The sequence below is a fragment of the Lutra lutra genome, chromosome 18 (assembly GCF_902655055.1).
Source record: "Lutra lutra chromosome 18, mLutLut1.2, whole genome shotgun sequence".
NCBI lineage: Eukaryota > Metazoa > Chordata > Mammalia > Carnivora > Mustelidae > Lutra > Lutra lutra.
The window spans coordinates 3,420,818-3,443,767 of record NC_062295.1 but is presented as its reverse complement, the minus strand read 5'-3'; the positions used below and the strand labels follow the sequence as shown (position 1 = coordinate 3,443,767).

The following is a 22,950-nucleotide window of genomic DNA, read 5'->3' as shown; positions in this document are numbered from 1 at the left end:
TATAGTAGGTGCTCAAGGCATTGCACGATGGACACAGGACAGGTGCTCATTACATGTTAATCCAATGTACATGTTGCATAAATGGACACAGAATTCCTGCTCTTAAATTGTTGCATGGACGCACAGTAGATGCTTATTATATTTTGGGCAAATGATACATGGTTGGTGCTTATGATGGTGGAATGAATGGCCACATACTAGGTACTCATGACCTACATGAATACACCAGAGTAGGTGCTCATGAACTTGTTGGGCGATACACAAAAGACATGTAGGCCTGGAAAGGAGCGATTTGGAGGTGACCTCTCCTGCCCCCACCCCGCCCCGACTTCTCTCCTGCGGATAATGTGGAGTGAGACCAGGTTAAACATTAGCCGGCAGATGGGCCTGGGGGCAGGCCAGCTTTGGGACCTAGCACCTTCCAGGAGGGGGCTGCTAAGGGCCGACTCTCCGGGTCCGCGCGGTGTGTGGGGCGGGGCAGGGGCTGAGGGCCGCAGAGCGCCCCCTCCCGGCTTCTGGAATCTCGACGATTCAGCCTGCAGCGCGGCCCTGCGGCTGGCGGCAAAGCGTCGTCAAACCTCCGTAGGTCCGCCTCCAGCCCTGGGGGAATCTAGGTATACCGAAAAAAGGTGTGCAAGGGGCTACTTTTATCTGTTAATAATGCTTATGGCGTGCCTGCAGGGTGCCAGGCAGTGCGCGACAGTGGAGACGAGAGCGAACCACCCCAGCTGCCCTCGCCCTTGTGGGTCTTACAAACAGTCCAGTCGGACCTGAAATCAGTAACCGGGGAAATCCAACGACCTCCGTGCCGTGAGGGACCATAAGAAACCTTTACAGGGCTGCCTCGGTGGCTCAGTGGTTAAGCCTCTGCCTTCGGATCATGATCTCGGGGTCATGGGATAGAGCCCCGAATCGGGCTCTCTGCTCAGCAGGGAGCCTGCTTTCCCCTCTCTTTCTGCCTGTTTCTTTGCCTACTTGTGATCTCTCTGTGTCAAATGAATAAATAAAATCTTAAAAAAAAAAAAAAAGGGAAGAAAGAAACCTTTACAGTTGGAGGGCCTTTCTCATTGTTTTTCTTCACACACTTGTTTTCAAGAACCAGCAGGTTGCTCCCAGGTGAGAACTCTGTGTTGGGATTCCCACCTTGGGATGATGACTAGTATCTCCTTTCTAAGGTTATTCTGAAGATGAAATAAGATACATTCTTTTTAAAAAAATATTTTATTTATTTATTTGAGAGAGACAGAGAGCACAAGCAGGAGGAGCAGAGGGTAAGGCACAGGGAGAGGGAAAAGCAGACTCCCCACTGAGCAGGGTACCCTGGGGGGTGTGTGTGTGCTGCTGAGCAGGAAACCCTACCTGAGGGGGAGGAGGGGGCTTGGTCCCGGATCTGGAGATCCAGACCTGAGCTGAAGTCAGATGCTTAAGGGACTGAGCTACCCAGGTACCCCAAATGAAGTACATTCTTAACACATACTAGCCATCACTACCTGGTGTCCACAATTCCAGGACCCAGATGGACTCCCTTAGCTGCAGATAAACCCCTAAATTTGGCTTTTGCAAATCTAGCAAGAGTGAGGAACTATATAATCTTGCTGGAGTTGACCCAACCAGAAACCCACAATTCTCAGCCAGACCAGTTCTTTATACCAGAATTTGGGGTGTTTTTTTTGTTGTTGTTTTTTTTTTTTTAAGTAGGCTCCATGCCCATGATGGGGCTTGAACTCACTACCTGGAGATCAAGAGTCACATACATACTCCACCAGCTGAGCCAGCCAGGCACCCCCGGATGCTGTACTTGTATTATATTCACAATAACCCTGAGGGTGAGTCCTATTATTATTCCTATTTTACAGAGAAGGAAACTGAGGCACAAAGAAGTAACTTAGCCAAGATCTTAGAAACTAGTGAGAGGCGTAAGCCAGATTGCAGTCTCAGTTGATCTGATTCTAAAGCTTGTGTTATAACCCACTGGGGTGGGGGTTCAGGACATCTGAGAGCGCCAGGCTCCAAAGGATTTTGTTTTTTTGTTTTTTTTTTGTTTTTTTTTTTTTTTGCGTTGTGCATTTCTGGAAGGCAGCATAGCAGGCAGGCCAGGCTTGGCTTCCTCCTTCTTAGCGAAAGGTGGGTAAGGAGGGATGTCTTCCTTCCTACCATTACCCTGGGTTTCCTCCCTCTAAGAGTCCTTACTCTGAGCTCCCACACTTTGGTACCTGCTCCCCTCCCTTCTGTTATGGAAAGTCTCCCCTACAAGACTGTAAGTTCCCAAGTTCCCCAAAGAGTAGGACACAAGACATTTTGTCACACCCCCTCCAGGGTCCTGCCCAGTCCTGCCCAGGGCCTGTCACATAGTAAATATTTCATAAATATCGCTGCATAAATATATCTGTTATGAATGTTTGTCCCCCCATAGTCATATGTTGAAGCCCTAACCACCCTTCCCAATGTTATACTATTTGTATATGGGCCCTTTGGTAGCTAATTGGGCTTAAATGAGGTCATGACAGTGGGGTCTCCATGATGGCATCAGTGCCCTTATAAGAAGAGAAAGAGCTCAGAGCTTCCCTGCCTCCAGCCATGTGAGAACATCGCAAGAAGGCAGCCATCTGCAAGCAAGGAAGAGAGTCCTTACCAGGAACGGAATCAGCCAGCACTTTGAACTTGGACTTCAGCCTCCAGAACTGTAAGAATTAATGTGTGTTGTTTAAGCTACCCAGTCTGTGGTATTTTGTTAATAGCAGCCCAAGCTAAGATAATTGCTGACAGATATATTTGGCGGGCTCAATCTGGTTCTCCTAAACCTTCAACAATAGACATATATTTATTTATTTATTTATATAGATTTTACATCTTTATTTTTTAAGATTTTATTTATTTATTTGACAGAGAGAGAGCACAAGCAGGGGGAGCTACAGAGGGAGAGAAAGAAGAAGACTCCCCGCTGAGCAGGGAGCCTGATGTGGGGCTTGATCCCAGGACCCTGCAATCTTGACATGAGCTGAAGGCAGATGCTTAACTGACAGAGCCACCCAGGTGCCCCAGCAATAAACACTTATTAAACATCTCCTAGGTTCCCATTCATTCAACAGATATTTATTAAGCTTTTATTGTGTGTTTATTCATCAACATTTACTGAGGGCCTACTATGTGCACTGGGCTAGGCACTGCCATCCGTGTCTTCAAGGAAATCTCTTGGTCTGGTGGGGACCCCTCCCCTGTTATCACCCAGAGGGGGCACAAGTCCCTCATTCACACACATGCACACTGCAAGGAGGGCGTCCTGCACAATATAGATGCTTAGTAAATGACTCGTCAATTAATGCACAAGGCTGGGTCCAGAGAAACTCAGTGGTATAAGCACAGTTACTGTCTTTCCAGAGCCTTAATCAATCCAAGGCACTGAGAGTAAATAATACAAGACAGCATGAACTGAGCCCCATGACCTACAACGCAGATGTAGGAGAGACAACGGGAACCGGGATGGAGGAATGGCAGCAATCCCCAAACTCTAGCCCTTGACCTTAGCCAAGCCATGGGATCTCTACATGCCTTAGTGTCCCTATCTGTGAAATGGCAATCATTATGTTTATTATGGGTTTGTGTGAGCCTCAGTGCAGAGAGCACAGGAGGGCTTCAAAAGAATGCAACAAATAGTAGCTATTGTTATTAAGGAAACCTGCAACCCACTGTGAGTGGGAGCCCAGGAACAAGGATGGAGTGACAGAGGGAGTGAGATCAGGGTGACTTATTAACCTTGAGCTGGGGCCTGGTGAGCTCTCTCCCGTTGGCTCTGGCTTGCTGTGCCTGTAGGGCTGGGGCTGACTCTGGGTGGGGTATTTATTCTGGGAAGCAGCCCTGGCTGCTCCCTCACTCCCTGCTCCAGCGGGGAAGGAGGGCATCCAGTCAGAACTGAGTCCTGCGCTGGGCCTGGCAAGTGAGAGCCAGCCTACCTGTCCACGTGGCCGGCGCTGAGAATAGCCAAGGGCCAGCTGAGTCATTCAGGTTCAGGACATGCTCTCCCCACAGGACTCACCCGACCCCCCAGGAATCCAGTGCTAGAGAACCTGAAATGCTCAGCTTTTGTAACTCTGGAGTCTGAGCCCTGGATGTCAGCATGGAGGTGAGGCTCCCAGGGTGGGGCGGGTTGGGGGGTGAGGTGACATTGGAGGTGGGGATGTCCCCGTTGGTTTCTCAGGTCCTAGAAGAGCCCCTGAGCCCCTTCATCAGGTGGCTTCATGCACGTTCACCTGTACAGTCACACAAGCCTGGTACTTAAGCAGGGCCTAGGCTTGGCTGAATGTTGTCATCACCTTCTTGAAATTCTTTTTTTTTTTTAATAGATTTTACTTATTTATTTGACAGAGAGAGAGAGTGAGCACAAGCAGGCAGAGAGGCAGGCAGAGAGAGAGAGGGAGGAGGGGGAAGCAGGCTCCCTGCCGAGCAGAGAGCCCGATATGGGGCTTGATCCCAGGACCCTGAGACCATGATATGAGCCGAAGGCAGAGGCTTTAACCCACTGAGCCACCCAGGCGCCCCACCTTCTTGAAATTCTTAATCATTTTGGAACACAGGGCCTACATTTTCTTTTTGCACTGGGTCGGGCAAATTGTGTAGCCTGTCCTGCCTTCATGCTTTGCTTTCCCCCAGTGGTAGCTTTCCCTCAAATGGGACATTCTGATACATCCTCAGCCACTCCCAGCCAGCTAGGAGGGCCTTAGGTAAGTCTGTTTCCTAAAAGGCAGTGGGGGGGGGGGGCACAGCTCCTGATCCCCTCCCCCAACCCATTGGTACCAACCTTTCTGAAAAAGCGCAAGGCCAGTAGTGTGATAATGGGTACGTCCGTCACTCAACTTTCCTGAGCTTCTGGGCCTGATAAATGTTGTACTTAACTTCAGTGGGACCGTTGAGAGGATTGAAAGAGGTAGTTGGTATAAAAGGCACAGTGCCTGGCACAGAATAAGCGGTCAATAAAATAGAACTATTATTTTGTTTTAAAAAGGAGTATTGGGGCGCCTGGGTGGCTCAGTGGGTTAAGCCGCTGCCTTCGGCTCAGGTCATGATCTCCGAGTCCTGGGATCGAGCCCCGCAGGCTCTCTGCTCAGCGGGGAGCCTGCTTCCTCCTCTCTCTGCCTGCCTCTCTGCCTGCTTGTGATCTCTCTGTCAAATAAATAAATAAAATCTTTTAAAAATAATAAAAAAAAATAAAAAGGAGTATTATTGGGGTGCCTGGCTGGCTAAGCCATTAAGCGTCTGCCTTGGGCTCAGGTCATGATCCCGGGCTCCCTGCTGGGGCGGGGGGAGCCTGCTTTTCCCTCTCCCACTCCCCTTGCCTGTGTTCCCTCTCTCCCCGTCTCTCTCTGTCAAATAAATAAATTAAATTAAATTAAAATGAGTGTTATTACCCCCGCTATATTGGAGGAAGGGAGAAAGGGAAGGGTCTGCTGCATCCCAATGGACCTGTCACAGGAAGGAGGAGCCGCCCCTCTCCTGGCCCCGCCCCCTCGCCTTCCGAGGGAGGAGACCCCCCGCCCAGAGCAGAAACGAGGGGGCGGAGGAGCGGGAGCGACACATTTTTGAGTTGTGACCAAGTGGAAACTCCCTCCCGGAGGCGGAAGCCGGGGGCGCCCCACTGGGGCCGGAGCCTCCGCCGGGGAGGGATCCGCGGCCCGGGGGCGGGGCGTCGCGGGGATCCAGGCCCCGCCCCTCATCCGCCTTATGAATATGAATAATCGACCCGGAGAGCGGAAGTGCGAGGCGGCCCCAGCCCAGTGGCCCCGCCCCCCGCCACTGCCCCTCGCCCTGGGGGCGTACCCTACCCGATGACGCCCCGCCCCCCGTCCCGCGCGGGGCCTCCTTCCGGCTGGCGCGCCCGGGACGTGACCTCGCGGGCGCGCGCCGGAGCCACCTTGGGGGAGGTGCCCGCGCCCCCCGCACAGGTAGGGCCACCCTTTGTCCCCGGCGCCGCCCCCTGGAGCCCGCGTCCCGTCGCCAGCCACGGCCGGCGGTCCCCCACACCCCGCGCGCTCCTTCTCCAGCCCCGGGTCGGGCTGGCTGTCCCCAGGGCAGGTCGGCCCCGGGGCCAGGCTCCCTAGATGGGACTCCTTCACACACTCCAGCGCTCGCACACGGTGGTGAGGGGCTGGAGGGCGTACAGTGCCGCAGAAGCCCTGCCCTCAAGGGGCTTACGTTCCAGGGCGAGAGAGGCCCGCGGGGTGAACCAGTAGACCGCCCGGGGTGTCAGAGTGTGAAGGCTAGGACAAAAGCCGGGGAAGAGAAGAGCGTCTACTAGGTGGCTAGGGAGGGTCCCTCAGGAGAAGCCTGGGAACAAGCCTGTGCCTGGCGTTTGACGGGGCCCTGAAGCGGGGAGGGTGGGGGGTGGCTGGAATGGAGGGAGGGGAGAATGAAAAGGATGGAGTAATGATAGTAATGGGTCAGGTGTTGATCAGGTACCGGGCAAAGTACTAGGTGCTTAATGCATATAATTTCCATCCAGCCTCCGGACAACGCAGACAGGACAGTACCATTGGCTGAGAGGTTAAATAGCTTGCCCAAGGTCATGCAGCATTGGACCCCAAGAACATTGATGTCATTGCCTGAAACACACCCAGGAGACCCAGGGTGGGGTGACCTTGCCCCAGACAGGTTCTCTACCCTGGGCCTCAGTTTCCTCTCACAGTACTAAAGGGAAAGTGTGTATGGGGGGCGGGGGGTGACTGACCTCCTGGAATGAAGGATGGGCAGGCAGGGCCTTTTTGCCAATAATCAGCCACAAAGGCAGCCTGCTGGAGTGCATACCCAGCAGTAGGAGCCCTGAACCCCAGCCTGAATTCAGTGCACAAAACAAGGGTGCAGCAGGAGCCTTTGAGTATGTCTGTTCTCCCGGGAGCCTCTCATTGTCTGGGAAGCACTTGTCACCCCTCCACGCTCTGGAGCAGGTACAAGTGGCTTCAGGGAGGGAGGGCGGAAGGCCCAGAGCCTGCTGCTTCTGGGAGTGGGGGGAGGGGGGAGCCCAGAATGGCTGAGTGCTCCCAAGCAGTAACAAAGGCGGTGCCAGGAAGGCAGGCTGTGTGCACCCGCCAGCAACTGCAGGACTAGCAGAATCACTCAACAGCCCCGCGAGCCCAGAGCAATTAAAACATACACATAAAATCCTCCCAAGTCTGCCCTGGCAAGGGGGTCTCTGACTGCTGCTGCCTAGACGGGTTGGAAGGGCCCTTAGGGTTGCCAATCTGGGTTCTGCTGGCTGTGCTGACTCCTTCTGTGCTGTGGGAATGGGGGAAATATATTTGTGCTCCTCTGAAGATCTGCCTGTGCCTCTAATCCTAAGAAGGTCTGTGGGTTTCCAGTGGGGGCAGGGGTGGTGAATCTTATGCAATCCGTCCCTTCTGCCTGACACAACTCCCCGTCTTGCCCTTTGGGCAGTGGCAGGAAATGTGGCTCTGAGGTTAGGAGTGGAACCCAGCTTTCTGTGTTCAAGCCTCAGGTCAGCAGTCAGTCAGAGATCCTGGTGGCACTGGATCACAGGGGGCACTAACTGTGGGGTGCATTTCGTAGAAGAGAAAGAGGCTCAGAGAGGTTAAGTGGTTTGCTTGAGAGTGCACAGCTGTAAAGTAGCATGAGATGGGATCCAAGTGCAAACCGTTCCAGCTGACAAACCCTTTGGCTCAGGAAGCTGATTCATCCCAGCAGAGGGGATATACTTTTATTTGCTTGGAGACGCCCCCCCCCCCCCCCATACAGATACTCTGTGGAGATGATGACCAAAGGAGACAGAGACACTTTCTGCTATTTCTGTAAACCTTTTTCCCTATTACACAGTCCTTGGGCCTTGTCCCCAGGCCTTTGAGTCTAGGCCAAATCAGTCAATTCTTCCTCAGGGCGGGACTGGTATAGGTGGGTCCAGAGGTATTTTAGGACCCCTGGAAGAGTCATCCAGCCAGGGGCTTCCTCCTTGTGAAGACTGGGGGCTTTGGTCTTGGAGCTGGGCCCACAGGATGAAAGAGTCCCCCTGGGCACCTGGGGCCCATCTGCATGGCCTGGCCTTGAACTAAGGGGGCGGCTGGAGCTATGGCCATTGGCCAGGTGGGCTATGAGTATGGGGGTGCCCAGGTAGAGGGAGACAGGTCACGAGACTTATGTGAATAGCATGCCAGAAGGAGAGGATACTCGGTCCCCTCAACTAAGCCCTGTGGGCCAGGGCTGGTGAACAGTCACTCTCTGTGCATTGTTTCATACTGAGTTGGTCCCTCCCTCCCTGCAGACTCATTGCCTCTCTGGCAATATTCTGAGTCTTAGAGCCCCAGCAGGCTCTCACACTGGGCTTGCTGGCCCAGCAAGTCTGGGGCAGAGCCCAGGGGTCTGCGTGTTTAACAGGTGGTCCTCTAACTCAACCTGGAAAACCACTGTGCTGGACCTCCCAGCCAGGCCGCCAGGAGAAACCCCTTCCGGAGCTTTCTAGCAGAGCGGAGCCTGGTGTGTGTAATTGTTTTCCATGACTGGATTTAAACGCATTCCAGTCTCCTTTGGAGCCCTGTCATCAGCTGAGCTTCTCCCCTGTTTAAAATAAATGATGGAGTCTCCATCGATAGCCCTGTCTCCAGCCCTCCGCTGCCAAGTTTCCCAGAAGAGCAGTCCGCCCTACATCCCCCACTTACTTCTGAGCTCCTTGTTCTGTCCTGAGATGCCCCTCAACCAGTTCTTGGCACAGAGACCTCTCAGCTGCTTCTCCCACAGTCGGTGGTTCTGCTCACCTCCTTAGCCCTCTACGGTCTATACCGTCTTCCTGTCTGCCTGTGGCCCCTGAAAACAGGTGTTCCTTAAGTTTCCCTCCTTAGGCCATCTATTCCCTCTGATGAAGAGGCAGAAGTGAGGGGGATGCCCATCTCTGTTTGGGAGAATCCCTGGTATTTTTGCTCAGCCTCTGGGCTGTGCCAGGCTGATTTTTCTAGGGCCCAACTTGATGTCCCCCCTAGGCCAACCCATTGGAGCTCTTCCCGATAGACTCTTTGATTTGAAGGGAATCCCTTCACACCTGTCACCCTGAGGTGGTCCTGCTAGTGTGGGTTCTGTGTGGCTCTGTCCCGAGGCCACACACCCTCATGGAGGACCAGAGCGCCGGCCATTAAGGGAGTCATGTCAGGAGCCAGGCTTCCCCACCAGGGACCTCTGACTTCTTTATGCTCTCCTTGATAAAAGGATGGGTATCCTCCCGTCTTTCTGATCACTGACCCGAGTTGCCAGTTGATGTTGGTTCTGGCACCCCGGGCATGTAGCCTCAGGGTCTCCCTACCTCTCTCCTGCATGTTTAGCTTTTTCTTTTTTTTTAACTTTTTTTTTTTTTTTTTTTTTTTAAAGGAGGTTCCATGCCCAGTGTGGGCTTTGAACTCAAGACCCTGAGATCAAGAGTTGCATGCTCTACCGACTGAGCCTGCCGGGCGCCCCTCTCCTGCATGTTTAAGGTCAGCTTTTGCAGCATCATGCCTGTCCTGCATTAAGGGTCGCTGGACTCCGCAGTAGCTTGCACCCTTTGCCGAGAGCCCGACACTACCCAGGAGCCTCCACTGAATGGGAAAGTCCCCCTCTGGGCCAGGTCATCTGTCACCTGCTCAGGGATGGCCTGGTATTCTCGTTAGGGGCCATGCAGCATTGGGTCAGTGCCCCTGACCAGAGTTGGGTTCTTGGTTCAGATCCCTGCTTTTGGCCTTACTAGGCTTATGACCCGACAGACTTCCTTGAGCCTGAAGCTGGCAATCATCCTGTCTCGTAAGGCTCTTGTGAATATGGGTGTCACATGACCTCATCTGTAAGAGTCCTTGGCACACAATTGTGCCTGGTCTATATTTATCACATTTAATCCTCAAAACCAGGTGTATGGTCAGGCATATGGTCCCCGTTAGGCCCATTTTGTAATGGGGAAAGGAAGGCCCAGAGAAGCCAAGTGAGTCACCCAAGGGCACACAGCTATAAAAGAGCAGAAGGAGGATTCTGGTGCGAACCATTTCATTTCAGAACTGGAGCTTCTAACCCCTGAGCCCCCACGTCGGTTCTCTTTCTCCATCTTCTGTCCATTCATTCTTTCATTCACTCACCACATATTTGTGGCATGCCTAGTACTCATGGATTTGGCAGTGAACGATCAGATGAAGCTCTGCCTTCACAGAGCTTACATTTCAGTGGAGGCACAGATAGAAAGAGATGTATAGGAACTCCTGTGGAAACTTCCGTGTGGCCTCTTTTCTTCCCTGTCTGCCCTGAGGTCGTAAACCAGGACCCTCCTCCCACCTCCCCACTTTTCCTTGTACCTGAAGCCCTCAAGTGGTAGACATTTGGCTAAATTAGACTGGATGTCGGTTTAACCCTTGTGACATGGATCATAGCAGGACCTGATGGAGGGTTTGAAGGGACTGGGGACCAGGGGTTGGGGGTTACCTTGAGCCACAGGGCAGGCTTGGTTCCGGAACTGCAAGTCAAACCCTGGGTGAGATAGCACTTTTCAGCCACAAGGATGGCTGTAACAAAAAAAAAAAAAAAAAAAAAAAAAAAGAAAAGAAGAAAAGAAAAAGAAAAAGAGGGGCAGTAATAAGTATTGGGGAGTCTAGGGAGGAATTGGACCTCACACTGTGCTGGTGGCAATGTCAAATGACAGAGCTGCTTTGAAACGGTCTGGCAGCGTCTCAACCTAGAGACACCATCTGACCCAGCACTTCCACTCCTAAGTATCTGCCCGAGAGACATGAAAACACAGGTCCACGCGAAAACCCACACAGGGATGCTCACGGCAGATCACAGCAGCCAAAAGGGGGAGACAACCCAGATGTCCATTGGCTGATGATGAGGTAAATAAAAATGTGGTCCATCCGTACAGTGGAGTGTTCCTGGCCACAAAAAGGAACGAAGCACTGATGCCTGTTACCACACGGACGAACCTTGGAAACGTGCTGAGTGCAAGAAGCCCGAACAAAAGGCCACGTGCTGTATGATACCACTGATTCGAAGCCTCCTGCATTGGCAGATCCTTAGAGGCAGAAGGCACCCGAGTAGCAGGACTGGGGATAGGGGGATGGGGGGGCTCGGGAGGAACAGTAAATGCTGATGGGGACTGGGTGTCTTGGGGTGTTGAAAATGTTCTGAATCGATTGGACACAATATGGTGAAGATTCTGGAAACTGTTGGATTGTGTGCTTTAAGATGGTAGCCTGCTACGTGGTTGGGGTTCTCTGGGCACTGCCCTGGTTCTAGGGAAATGACGGCGGAGACATGCTCTGTAGAGATTTCAGGCTCAGCTTATGAGTCATCCCTGAGAGAGGCCCCTACCCCGGTAACCGCCCCCACCCCGCCCCCTGTCACTGGTTGTCTGTCTCAGCCCTTCTGCTGAGCTCCCTGACACCAGGCGCTGGTAGGCATCGTGTTCGTGTTCGTAGTCCCAGAGCAGGTGCTCAGGTACCTGTCCAGTGGAGGGACCCGACTACGCTGCTCACAGCCGGGGCAGGTCCCGCCTGGGGTCTGCGTTCGCTGCAGGAGAGAGGGTCCGCAGAGCAGATCAGGGTGTCTCCCGGCCCCAGTGGCTTTCTTTGTCTCTCTGTTGCAGTTCCAGGAGAATGTCTCTGGAAAGGAAGCCCAACGCCCCGGTCTGGCTGGGAAGAGGCAAAAAAGGGGAGGGGAGCGGGAGCGGGAGTGGGGGCCGGGCGGGCCTGGGGAGGAAGTCTGCAGCCTCAGGCTGCCGAGGGTGTGGCGTCTGTGTTTGCACCTTTGGAATGCAGCTGATTCACTCCGGGGGGAGCCCTGTGCAGCCGCTGCTGCCGCCTTGGATCTGACATCTGGAGGCTGAATTCCAGGAGGAGAGAGCCAGACTCCTGCAAGCAGATGCCAACTTTGAAGGTCAAACTAAGCGGTGGAGCTGCTTTAGGAGGAGGCCCAGAGCATCCGACACTACCCCACCCCAGAATTCTGGGAGAGGTGAGACCCAGCTCCGAAAGGACCAGATCCTCTCTGGGAACAGCCTGGGCAGGGAAGTGAGAGATCAGCAGTTAGACTTGGGTTCTGAGACCAGTTAGTGAACAGTTCCTATAACTGCATGGGCCAAGGGCCTAGCTGGTCCGACACTCTGCTATGGCACGGGGACCCTGGCCTCCCTCTCCTGGCCCAGTGTCCTCTGTGTTGCTCTACTTTCCTGTCAGTGCTTCTGGAAGCCTGAGAACTCCCAGCTTGCCTCTCCTCAGGGCTCCAGCAAGCCCCTTGGCTTCTCAGGTCCCAGCTCATCTCATGCTGAGGGACAAGCCTAGCTCAGGAGCTTGCTCCAGTACAGGGCCAACACCCCTAGAACCACATGGAGGAAGTGGGAGTGAGGGAGTCCCCCAAAGGAGCCAATGCCAGCTGGTGGGCGGAAACGGACCACACCCCCAATCTGCTAAGCCTCCTATGCAGGACCTGCTTCTGGGACACTGTGCTCAGCTTTTTTTTTTTTTTTTTTTTTTTAATATTTTATTTATTTATTTCTCAGAGTGAACACAGGCAGAGAGAGCGGCAGGCAGAGGGAGAAGCAGGCTTCCCGCTGAGCAAGGAGCCCGATGTGGGACTCGATCCCAGGACGCTGGGATCATGACCTGAGCCCAAGGCAGCTGCTTAACCAACTGAGCCACCCAGGCGTCTCTGTGCTCAGCTTTATGGCCTTTACCTACTGGGTGTCCTGCTCGCTAATTTCCTTAAGCTCTCAGAAGCTCATTTTCTTCATCTTTGAAATCTCTCAGGATTCTCTTAAGGATTGAATGAGATAGTGCGTGCAAATCCCTTGGGACCTTCCTGGCCCAGAGGAGACACAGTGCTTACTAGTGCCCTTTCTCTTCCCTTTACGTAGGTTCTAGGTTATTCTGTCTAGATGTGTGTGGTCTGAAAGGGCTGTGCATGTAAGTATGTGTATTGTGTGTGTGTGTGTGTGTGTGTATGTGTGTGTGTGTGTGTGTGTGTGTGTGTGTGTACTCACAGCAGGCATGGCCCTTTCCCTTCTCCAAGGCATTTGTACTATCTGGCTTCTCCCCGGACAGGGCTGGGGACTACACAGGACAGAGGGGAGAGGCAGGAGGGACGGGAGATGGGTGGGAGGAGAAGCCTGTGTGGTGCCTCACCTGTGGGTCTATAGGCTCAGGCCAGCCTCTGGAGTCCCTCCGTGGGCCCTTAGCTCCTCCTGGGGCTGGAGGAAGGACCGGGTTCTGAGGAGTAGCTGCCTCTGTCCCTCAAGTGCCACATTAGCTGTGTGTCTGGACCAGACTTGCTGATCTTGTATATTCTCTTGCCTGTGGAACCTGGAAGTCTGGACCTTCTGGGAGGGCACAGAGCAGGCCTACTGCAAGCTTTTTGTTCCTATTTGTGAACTGAAGCAAAGCACCTCCCATAACCTGCTTGGGGCACACAGAGAGCTAGGGTGGCCATGCCCCCCTCCCCCCGGGCTCCGTACCCTCTACACCTCGCAGAAGCCTTTCCTGCCAGCCTTGTGCCCCTTGGTTATTCTCCCCACAGCCTTGTGTTCAGTAGCTCTGTGCAGAGCTGACATGGCAGTCAGGGGCTCCCGCCATTGGTCACTTTCTCGAGTGTCCTGTGCCATTAGCCCGACTCGGTCACTTGTCCGTGGTTGCCAGGACAGCTCTGCCCAGTTCTCTTCTGGGTGTCGAGCTTGTGAAAGGATGTTCATCTCTTTCATCACAGGACAGACTCTCTGAAGTTGAAGGACGTAGTAACGAGAGCTGCATTTTCTGAGCTCTTTCCAAGTGCTTTTTCAAAATTGAGATATGAGGCACCTGGGTGGCTTTGTTGGTTAAGCGTCCGACTCTTGATCTCAGCTCAGGTCTTGATCCCAGGGTGGTGAGTTCAGGCCCTGAGTTGGCCTCCATGTCTGGGTATGGAACCTACTTAAAACAAATAAATTAATAAAAATTGAGGTATCATTCACATGCCATAAAATTCACCCTTTTAAAGTATACAACCCGGTGGGTTTTAGTACCTTCAGAGTGCTGCATCCATCGCCACCTTCTAATTCCAGAACATTTTCATCATCCCAGAAAGAAATCCCTGCAGGGTCACCAGTTGCAACAAATAAATGCACGGCTCACGTGGAGGGTGGGGACAGTGGGGCAGGCTAGGCGTGTGTGCGGGGGCGGCCGGCGGGCAGAAATCTCCGTACCTTCTGCTCCATACGGCTATGAACTTCGAAAGGCTCTAGAAAAATACAATTGATAAAACAAAAACAAAACAAAGACAAAAAGAAACCCTGACTCCATTAGCAGTCCCTGCCCCTTCCCCCAGCAACCATCAGCCTGCTTTCTGTCCCTGTGGACTTGCCTGTTCTGGACATTTCATATCCGTGGCCTTGCGTGTCTGGCTTCTCTCACTGAGCTTTGTGTCTTCGCGGTTCCCCGTGCCCTGGCAGGTGTCAGCGCTTTGTTCCTTTCTGTGGCTGGATACTTGTCTATTGTTGCTTTGACTAGATCGGAATTTGTTCATTCCTTCATCCGTCCATGGACATTTGGGTTGTTTCTACCCTTTGTGAGTAACGCGGCTATGAACGTGCATGTGCAATTTTTTTGAAGAAGGATTTTTGTTTTTGTTTTGTTTTGTTTTGTTTTTTTTAAAGATTTTATTTATTTCACAGACAGAGATCACAAGTAGGCAGAGAGGCAGGCAGAGAGAGAGAGGGAAGCAGGCTCCCCGCTGAGCAGAGAGCCCGACGCGGGACTCGATCCCAGGACCCCGGGACCACGACCCGAGCCGAAGGCAGAGGCCCAACCCACTGAGCCACCCAGGCGCCCCGGATTTTTGTTTTGTTTGAAAGTTTTTATTTATTTGGCACAGAGATCACAAGTAGGCAGAGAGGCTGGCAGAGAGAGAGGGGGTAGCAAGCTCCCTGCTGAGCAGAGAGCCTGATGTGGGGCTCGATCCCAGGACCCTGAGATCATGACCTGAGCCGAGGGCAGAGGCTCAACCCACTGAACCACCCAGGCATCCCTAGAAGGAGGTCTTCAGGGGCACGTGGGTGGCTCGGTTGGTCACGCGTCTGCCTCTTGGTTTCCGTACAGGTTGTGATCTCAGGGTTGTGAGAGGTCAAGTCCTGTCTCAGGCTCCGTGCTCAGCACAGTGCCTGCTTGGGATTCTCCCTCCCTCTGCCTCTCACCGAGTGTGCCGGCTCTCTCTAAATAAATAAATAAAATACTTTTTTTTTTTTTAAAGATTTTATTTATTTATTTGACAGAGAGAAATCCCAAGTAGGCAGAGAGGCAGGCAGAGAGAGAGGAGGAAGCAGGCTCCCCGCTGAGCAGAAAGCCCGATGTGGGGCTCGAACCCAGGACCTGGGATCATGACCTGAGCCGAAGGCAGCGGCTTAACCCACTGAGCCACCTAGGCGCCCCAATAAATAAAATACTAAAAAAGAAAAAAAGGTTTTCAATCTAAGTGCTTTTTTATTTTAAGATTTTATTTTCATTTATTTGACAGAGATCACAAGTAGGCAGAGAGGCTGGCAGAGAGAGAGAGGGAAGCAGGCTCCCTGCAGAGCAGAGAGTCCGATGCGCAGCCCATCCCAGGACCCTGAGATCATGACCCGAGCCGAAGGCAGAGGCTTCACTAACTGAGCCACCCAGGTGCCCCCAGTCCAAGTGCTTTTTGACAAACACCTCCTGTAATCCTCACAGAAACCCTGAACGTTGATGCTGGTATGCTCTAACTTGGGCCATCAGGAAATAGGCTCAGAGAGGGGAGTCAAGGTCATGCTGCTGGAAGCGCAGGGATTCTCCCGCTCCTGGTCACCAGGCAGGCTCCCGTGATGCCTGCTGAGGTGTTTCCATCCGGTTTTACCAGAGCCTTGCTGAGCACTGCCTCACAGTAAATGCTGTAGCGGCACTCTGGTCATGTGGCCAGCAGCGGTGCCCTTGCTCTGGGGACGCACCTGGAGTTATAGGAGGTCCCTCCTGCCACAGATTCATCCCCAGACCGAGGACCAGACATTTCCCGTGTCCTCTGGATGCTGCTGTCAGCCTATATCACCTTGCTTTCCTGGGGGTCCCGGGGCTGCCGTTCTTGGATTTGGCACATAGACCCAGGTTCACCTGCTGGCGGACTTCGCTTTTCCACCTTCCTACACAGCATGGTGGCTAAGGGCGCCAGTCAGACAAGCCCAGGTTCAAGTCTGCTCTGGCTGCGTGGCTTCGAGCGAGTTTCTTAACCTTTCTGAGCCTCTGCTCGTTGGCAGCAGTGGTCATAATAATTCTACCTGTGAATCCAGTGGTGTGGTGGAGGAGAGGGCAAGAGAAGGGAGACGAGGCGCTCACTTGGTGCCCAGCACCTCGCGCGCAGGCATCTCTCACACAGTGACCCGTCTCTGGTTGGTCCTTACTGCGAAGGCAGGCTGGCAGCCGGCCCAGGGACAGGGCAGGGAGCTTTGTGTGTCTCCCTGGCCTGGAGCTGTGGGAGGCTCCTATGACTCAGTTCTGCTCAAGGAGGGGGACGTCAAGGCCAGGCCTCTGAGGTCGGGACCCCAAAGAACCTTCCATTCGCCCCAGTCTGCCCTCTGTCCGGCTCCCCACCTGGTGCACGGGAAGCAGTGCATTCTCTGCTGGTTGCTTGGGTACGGCCCTTGGGCCCCTTCCCCTGATTTGCAGCACAGACCGACAGACTGGCTGCCCCCTGGCCCACGGGCCTGGATACTGGCCGTGACCCTTGGAGTGCCCAGCGTGGGTGTCGTAGCCCCGGGCATGAGGCAGGAAGGCAGCCATCCCGAGGCAGGAGTGGAGCCTCAGGGTCCTGCCAGGGAAACAGTCTCCTCCTGCTGCTGAGACTCAGCCGGTCCCAGCCCTGCCCCTCTCCTTCCTTCTCACACTGCAGCTGCTGCAGCTGCTGCTGCTGCTGCTGCTGCTGCTGCTGCTGCTGAGAGGCCACTGCACCACACAGAAGTTAACCCCCGGTGTGCTGGTGCTGGCAGCGGTGTGGCCAGAAATGAATGGCAGGGGCTCAAGGTCCAGAGGTGCTGAGGAAGGAGAAAGCCCACCTGACACCAACCCCTTCACTCCAGCCTGGATCCCCCCCAGGGTGCTTCTCTCTTCTCCTTCCTCCCTGTCTGCCCAAACTTGAATCCACAGCCTTTCCTGACCCCCAGGAGTTGTTTCTTCCTTTGGCTGTCTGGGCAGTGACCACTGACCACAGAATGTGGGTTCTATCTCACCACGTACTTGACCTTGTCATTTCACGTAGACCATGGTTTCCCCCACCCCCCATCCTTCCCCACATCCAGGCTGGCTCCTCTCTTGCACTTGGCCTTGCCTTGTCTGTCTAGGACCCTGCCACCAGTAGCAGGTGCCAGCATGGGAGCCACTCTGGGGGCAGGAGCATGGGCAACTGGGAGGGGCCTGACCCTGACTAGAGGGGATGATCTTGGGCAAGTCCCTAGGGTATCCCAGGACTTTGGGTGCCAGAGTGAGGGCCAAACAGAATGGGAGTAAAGCTGCCAGAGCAGCAGCTGGCCCGTGGAGACACAGGCCATGGATCCACGCAGACACACGTGCCTCTGGGTATGCTGGGGCTCCGAGCCCACCCCTCCCCAGGGAGACCCACTCCTGCAGCCTCTCCAATCTGTCCTCTGTCCCTTCCCAGCTTGGCCAGTCCCCACCCATCCTTTTCTATCCTCAAATGGGACTTGAAGTCCTGCCTTTCCTCCCCCATCTCTGTCTACTCCTTTAGAGGAGAGCTGACGTTGCAGACAAACAGTGGACACCCTCCCTGAGTTCAGTAGTGCCCCTAGTTGTCCTCTTCCGGTTGCCCTATGCTTTGTACCTTCCCCCTGAACCCCAAATACTCCCTCCTGGATTTTTGTGTGCCTTTGCTCAAACTTTGCCCTCTCTGGCCACACTCCCTTAGTTTTTGGGCTGACTTGTTCTCATTTCTTTTTTTTCTTTTCAGATTCATTTATTTATGGGAGGGGGGGCACGTGATGGTAGAGGGAGAGGGACAAAGAAAATCCCAAGCAGATTCCCCACTGAGTGCAGACCCCAGCCCAATGGGACTTGATGTGGGGCTCAACCTAGGCTCTACCCAAAGCTCGATCCCACAACCCGAGATCATGACATGAGCTGAAATCAAGAGTCAGACACTTAACTGACTGTGCCCCCCAGGTGCCTCCTGACTTGCTCTCGCTTTAAGGTTGACTAGATGCCCTGAGACTCTGTCCCCACTTCCCCTTGAATTCCCTGGTGGAAAGGGCCTGGGCCAGGTGTCAGGTCCCACATTTCCCTGGGGGAAAATCCCCTAACAGAAGGAGGTGAAGGTTTCCCATGGAGTGTGAGGGAAGGAGCTGGGTGCTGACCAGGTCCAGGACAGGGCACAATGATGGAGCATAAGCAGGGGTAAGGGCAAGGGGCCGCCCCAGTGGGCTGAAGTGTCAGGCCTGGAGACACTGGGAAAAGGACCAGAGATGGGGACGGGGTGCATACCAGAAGTGGACGTCCATTGCCCTTTTCAAGGGCTTGCTTCCGAGCAAAGTGAAACAGATTAAGCAGGAAGAAGGAAACAGGCATCAGGAGGCCAGGGCCTTAGGGCATGTAGACAAGCCAGATGCCCCCCAGATCTGTAGAACCTTGAGGGTGTGGGGAGGCAGGTGGTCAGCCCCTCCACTCCAGTACCTACCTTGGGTTCCCCAAATGTGTTCACACCAGCCTTAAACACAAAGCATCGTGTGTGCCAGGCGCCCCCTAGTGGTTGGGGGACCCTAGCCTCTTTGGCCCAGAGATCTCTCCCTGTCTGGGCAAGTAAAGGGGACCCGGGCACTGGGAATATTGGCCTTTGTTCCAGACCCCAGGAGGGCCATCTGACTCTTATTCTGCCTTCCTGTGAGTGTTCAAGATCCTCTCCCTGGCAGGAGCATTTTGTTTCTGTGGGACCTCATTCCAGCTCCAACAGCTGGAACCCCTGCCACCTCCTCAGCCAGCAGGCTGGGGTCCCCATATACACTAGAGCATGCTGGGGCTCAAAAGGCCATTTGGTACATCCCCCAGGTCCTGGCCTACTTGTGTGGAGGAAGAAGCCTTAAATTACAGCCATTCGGGCCCCATCTCTGGTTCTCTGTATGTCCTTAGGGAAATCCCTTAACTTTCTTGGCACCTCCCGCGTGTTCCCCGTCTATGGCAGCTGGGTTCTCATAAGAACCCTAGTGACGTTTGTCCTCGTCTTCCCCTCCCTGTGCATGTGGTGTAACTCCTGTGATTAGCTTATGTGAGATGGCACACTTGACCCTAAAGTAGACAGATTAATAAATGAGCCCTTTAAAAGCAGGGAGTTGGAGCACCTGGGTGGCTCAGTTGGGTCAGGATCCCAGGGTCTTGGGATCGAGCCCCATATCAGGCTCCCTGCTTAGCGGGAAGCCTGCTTCTCCCTCTCCCCCTCCCACTCACCCTGCTTGTGTTCCCTCTGTCTCTGTGTCTCTCTGTCAAATAAATAAACAAAATCTTAAAAAAAAAAAAATTTAAAAAAAGGGAGTTTTCTCTGGCTGCCCATAGAAGAGGAAGTTAGAAACTCAAAGTGAGAAAGGGGTTGGCATGAGGGACAGTCTCTGTTCCTCAGATGAGAGGGCCAGAGGGCAAGGGCCTGAGAATGGCTTCTAGGAGCTGAGCCTTGTCCCTGGCCAATAGCCAGTAAGACAATAGGGACCTCAATCCTAGAGCTGAGAGGAACTGAATTCTGCCCACAACCCGTGAGCTTGGAAGAGGATCAGAGCCCCAGATGAGATCATAGCCCCGGCCCACACCTGGATTTCAGCTGGTGACACCCTAAGCTGAGAACCCAGTCATGCCTTACCTGGCCTTCTGACCTCTGGAACTGAGTGATGATAAATGGGTGCTTTTTTTTTTTTTTTTTAAGATTTTTATTTTTTAAAATTTTTATTATTTTTTTAAAAGATTTTATTTATTTGACAGAGAAATCACAAGTATGCGAGGAGGCAGGCAGAGAAAGAGAGGGGGAAGCAGGCTCCCTGCTGAGCAGAGAGCCCCAGGAGGGGCTTGATCCCAGGACCCTGGCATCATGACCTGAGCTGAAGGCAGATGCTTAACCAACTGAACCACCCAAGCGCCGCTTTCTCTGCTCGGTGGGGAGCCTGCTTCTCCTCTGCCTCTGCTGCTCCCCCTGCTTGTGCACATTCTCTCTCTCTCTCTGACAAATGAATAGATAAATCTTAAAAAAAAAAATGTGTACAATTGGGTGGTTTTTAGTATATTCACAGAGTTGTGCAATCATTGCCTCAACCAATTTTAGGATATTTTCATCAGCCCAAGATCTCTCCCCTACCCATTAGCCAGCAGTTCCCATTCCTTCCTGCTCCCAGCCCCTGGCAACCACTCGTTCACCACCTGTTTCTGGATTTGACTATTTTAGATATTTAACTTAATGGAATTGTTAATTGCCTACTTGTGATCTCTCTCTTGGTCAAATAAATAAATAAAATGTTTTAAAAAAATTTTAAAAAGGGTAGGCAGAGAGAATTTTTTTTTTAAGATTTTATTTATTTATTTGACAGAGATCACAAGTAGGCAGAGAGGCAGGCAGAGAGAGAGGAGGAAGCAGGCTCCCTGCCTAGCAGAGAGCCCGATGCAGGGCTCGATCCCAGGATCCTGGGATCATGACCTGAGCCGAAGGCAGAGGCTTTAACCCGCTGAGCCACCCAGGCGCTCCGAGAGAATTTTTTTTTAAAAAAAGATTTTATTTATTTATTTGACAGAGAGAAAGATCACTAGTAGGCAGAGAGGCAGGCAGAGAGAGAGGGGAAGCAGGCTCCCTGCTGAGCAGAGAACCCGATGTGGTGCTTGATCCCAGGACCCTGAAATCATGACCTGAGCGGAAGGCAGAGGCTTAACCCACCGAACCACAGGGGCCCCTGGCAAAGAGAATCTTAAGCAGGCTCACCCCCAGTGCAGAGCCCAACACAGGGCTTGATCCCACCACCCTGAGATCATGACTTGATATGAAAACAAGAGTCAGAGGCTGAAATGACTGAGCCACCCAGGGGCCCCAATACTTTGTTCCTTTTTAGTGGGTAAGTAATACCTATTGGATGCATACCCCCTTTTTTTTTTTTTATTAATTTATTCCTAAAGCCTGTCGATGACTCTCTTTCACTCTTCCTACCTGGAATTTGGGGATAGGGTTGGGGAAAGGGCAGCAGTGGGGAAGAAGGGAGCTGGGTGGGCTCCTATTTGACAGTATAGAGGAAGGAGGGCCCTTGTTCTGAGGCCATACTGTGGTCCCAGCTCTTTTCCCCCGGGTCAAGCCAGCCCCCTCCCCAGGTCTACTTTCCAGAGCAGTGTCTGCCCGGGGTCTGCAGCCAGAATCCAGCTGCAGGAGGCCAGCTGTGTGTCAGCTACGTAGATGACAGTCTGCATTTCTAAAACAGATTGACTAACACAGGGCAGTTAGCTGCTCTCAGTCTTTACAGAGGACCTCCCCTCCCACGCCATACACTTCAGAGGGCAAATGGTCTGCAGGCTGAGTGTCAAACCCCCTGGCCCTATGTGCAGGCATCTACCATAAAGCCCAGCAAAGAACTTTACAATACACCTGTTCTTTTCACCTGTGGGAGGTTTTAGCAGGAAGGGAGAAGAGCTTGGCCCCTCCTCTGTCCCTCCCCTGCACACCACCACCAAACCCTGTCATTCTTCTCCGGGCCAGCTCAGATGCCTCTGGCCTGCTCTGCTCATGGCAGCCTGGCATCAGCGGTAACAATTACCGCTTACTAATGCTCCGACATGCCAGGTGAATCACAGACTTCTTGCAACAGCCTGTAAGCCGGGTGCGGTAGGGCCTCTGTGTTCCCGGTGAGGAAGCTGGGTCAGGCTAAGAAACTTGCCCATGGTCACCCTAATACCTGAAGCTGGGGTTCAGGCAGAACCTGGATTCTGAACCATACCATACAGCTTCTGGTCCTTTTTGGAACTCTGTTGTCCCGAAAGCAGGGAGTATGTGTCTGTAGACAGAGACAAAGTCTAAGGACTTTGGCTGTTGGGGTGTCCCAGATGCCAAGCAAAAAAGAACAAGGTCACATACAGTGAAGACAGAAAATAGAGCTCCTTGGAGGTCACCAATGATGCAAGGGTAGTTTTCATGGAGTTGGGGGTGGGCAGGAGAGAAGGGGAGATTGAACAAAACACCCACTTAGGGAGTTCTGCTGTAAAGAACAGCAAGGAGAGTGGTAGCTGGAAGGGGTGGAGGGTTGTGGGTGTTTTTTTTGTTTGTTTGTTTGTTTGTTTGTTTTAAGATTTATTTATTTATTTGACAGACAGAAATCACAAGGAGGCAGAGAGGCAGGCAGAGAGAGAGGAGGAAGCAGGCTCCCCGCGGAGCAGAGAGCCCGATGTGGGGCTTGATCCCAGGACCCTGGGATCATGACCTGAGCCTAAGGCAGAGGCTTTAATCCACTGAGCCACCCAGGCGCCCTTGTTTTGTTTTTTAAATGGGAATAACACAGCTTGTTCTTTGTGATGGAAAGGATCCGAGAGAGGGCGCGCAGTGAGGATGCGGGAGAAACATCTCTGAATGAGACTCACGGAGGGGTTGTCCCTGCACGGACAGAGCACGGACGTTCACCCAGACATGGGCCCGATGGCGGATGACAGGTACAGAGAGGAAGGAAGAAGCAGCAAGAGGTGCTTGTGGGATTTTTCCTCAAGGTTGGTCCCATTTTCTCAGAGAAACAGGACCTGAAGTCATGCACCTGAGTGAGAAGGTGGGGAGATGATGAAGGTCTTGAGGAGAGAGGAGAAGATGGGAGGAAAAACAGACCAGGGCAATAGGAGTTTCCACTGTGGGATGTGAAAATAAGATCAGTCAGCTAGGGGGACCCCTGGGTGGCTCAGTTGGTTAAGCAGCTGCCTTCGGCTCAGGTCATGATTTCAGCGTCCTGGGATCGAGTCCCCACATCGGGCTCCT

General features: G+C 53.1%; 1 protein-coding gene across 2 annotated transcripts in view; it reads left to right on the top strand.

The window, feature by feature from the left end:
- Positions 1–3,900: 3,900 nt before the first annotated feature.
- The window catches only part of TFAP4 (transcription factor AP-4), a 35,312-nt gene continuing 16,262 nt past the window's right edge, over positions 3,901–22,950 (top strand). Inside the window, exons 1-4 of one of the 2 annotated variants that reach the window (XM_047713877.1) lie at positions 5,789–5,936; positions 9,355–9,458; positions 11,760–11,955; positions 22,511–22,637. In XM_047713877.1, coding sequence (XP_047569833.1) covers positions 22,558–22,637 — 80 coding nt within the window. In that variant the 5' untranslated portion in view covers positions 5,789–5,936; positions 9,355–9,458; positions 11,760–11,955; positions 22,511–22,557. Of the gene's footprint in view, positions 4,121–5,788; positions 5,937–9,354; positions 9,459–11,759; positions 11,956–22,510; positions 22,638–22,950 lie in introns of those variants that run through there. The other variant, XM_047713878.1, reaches the window with a different exon arrangement.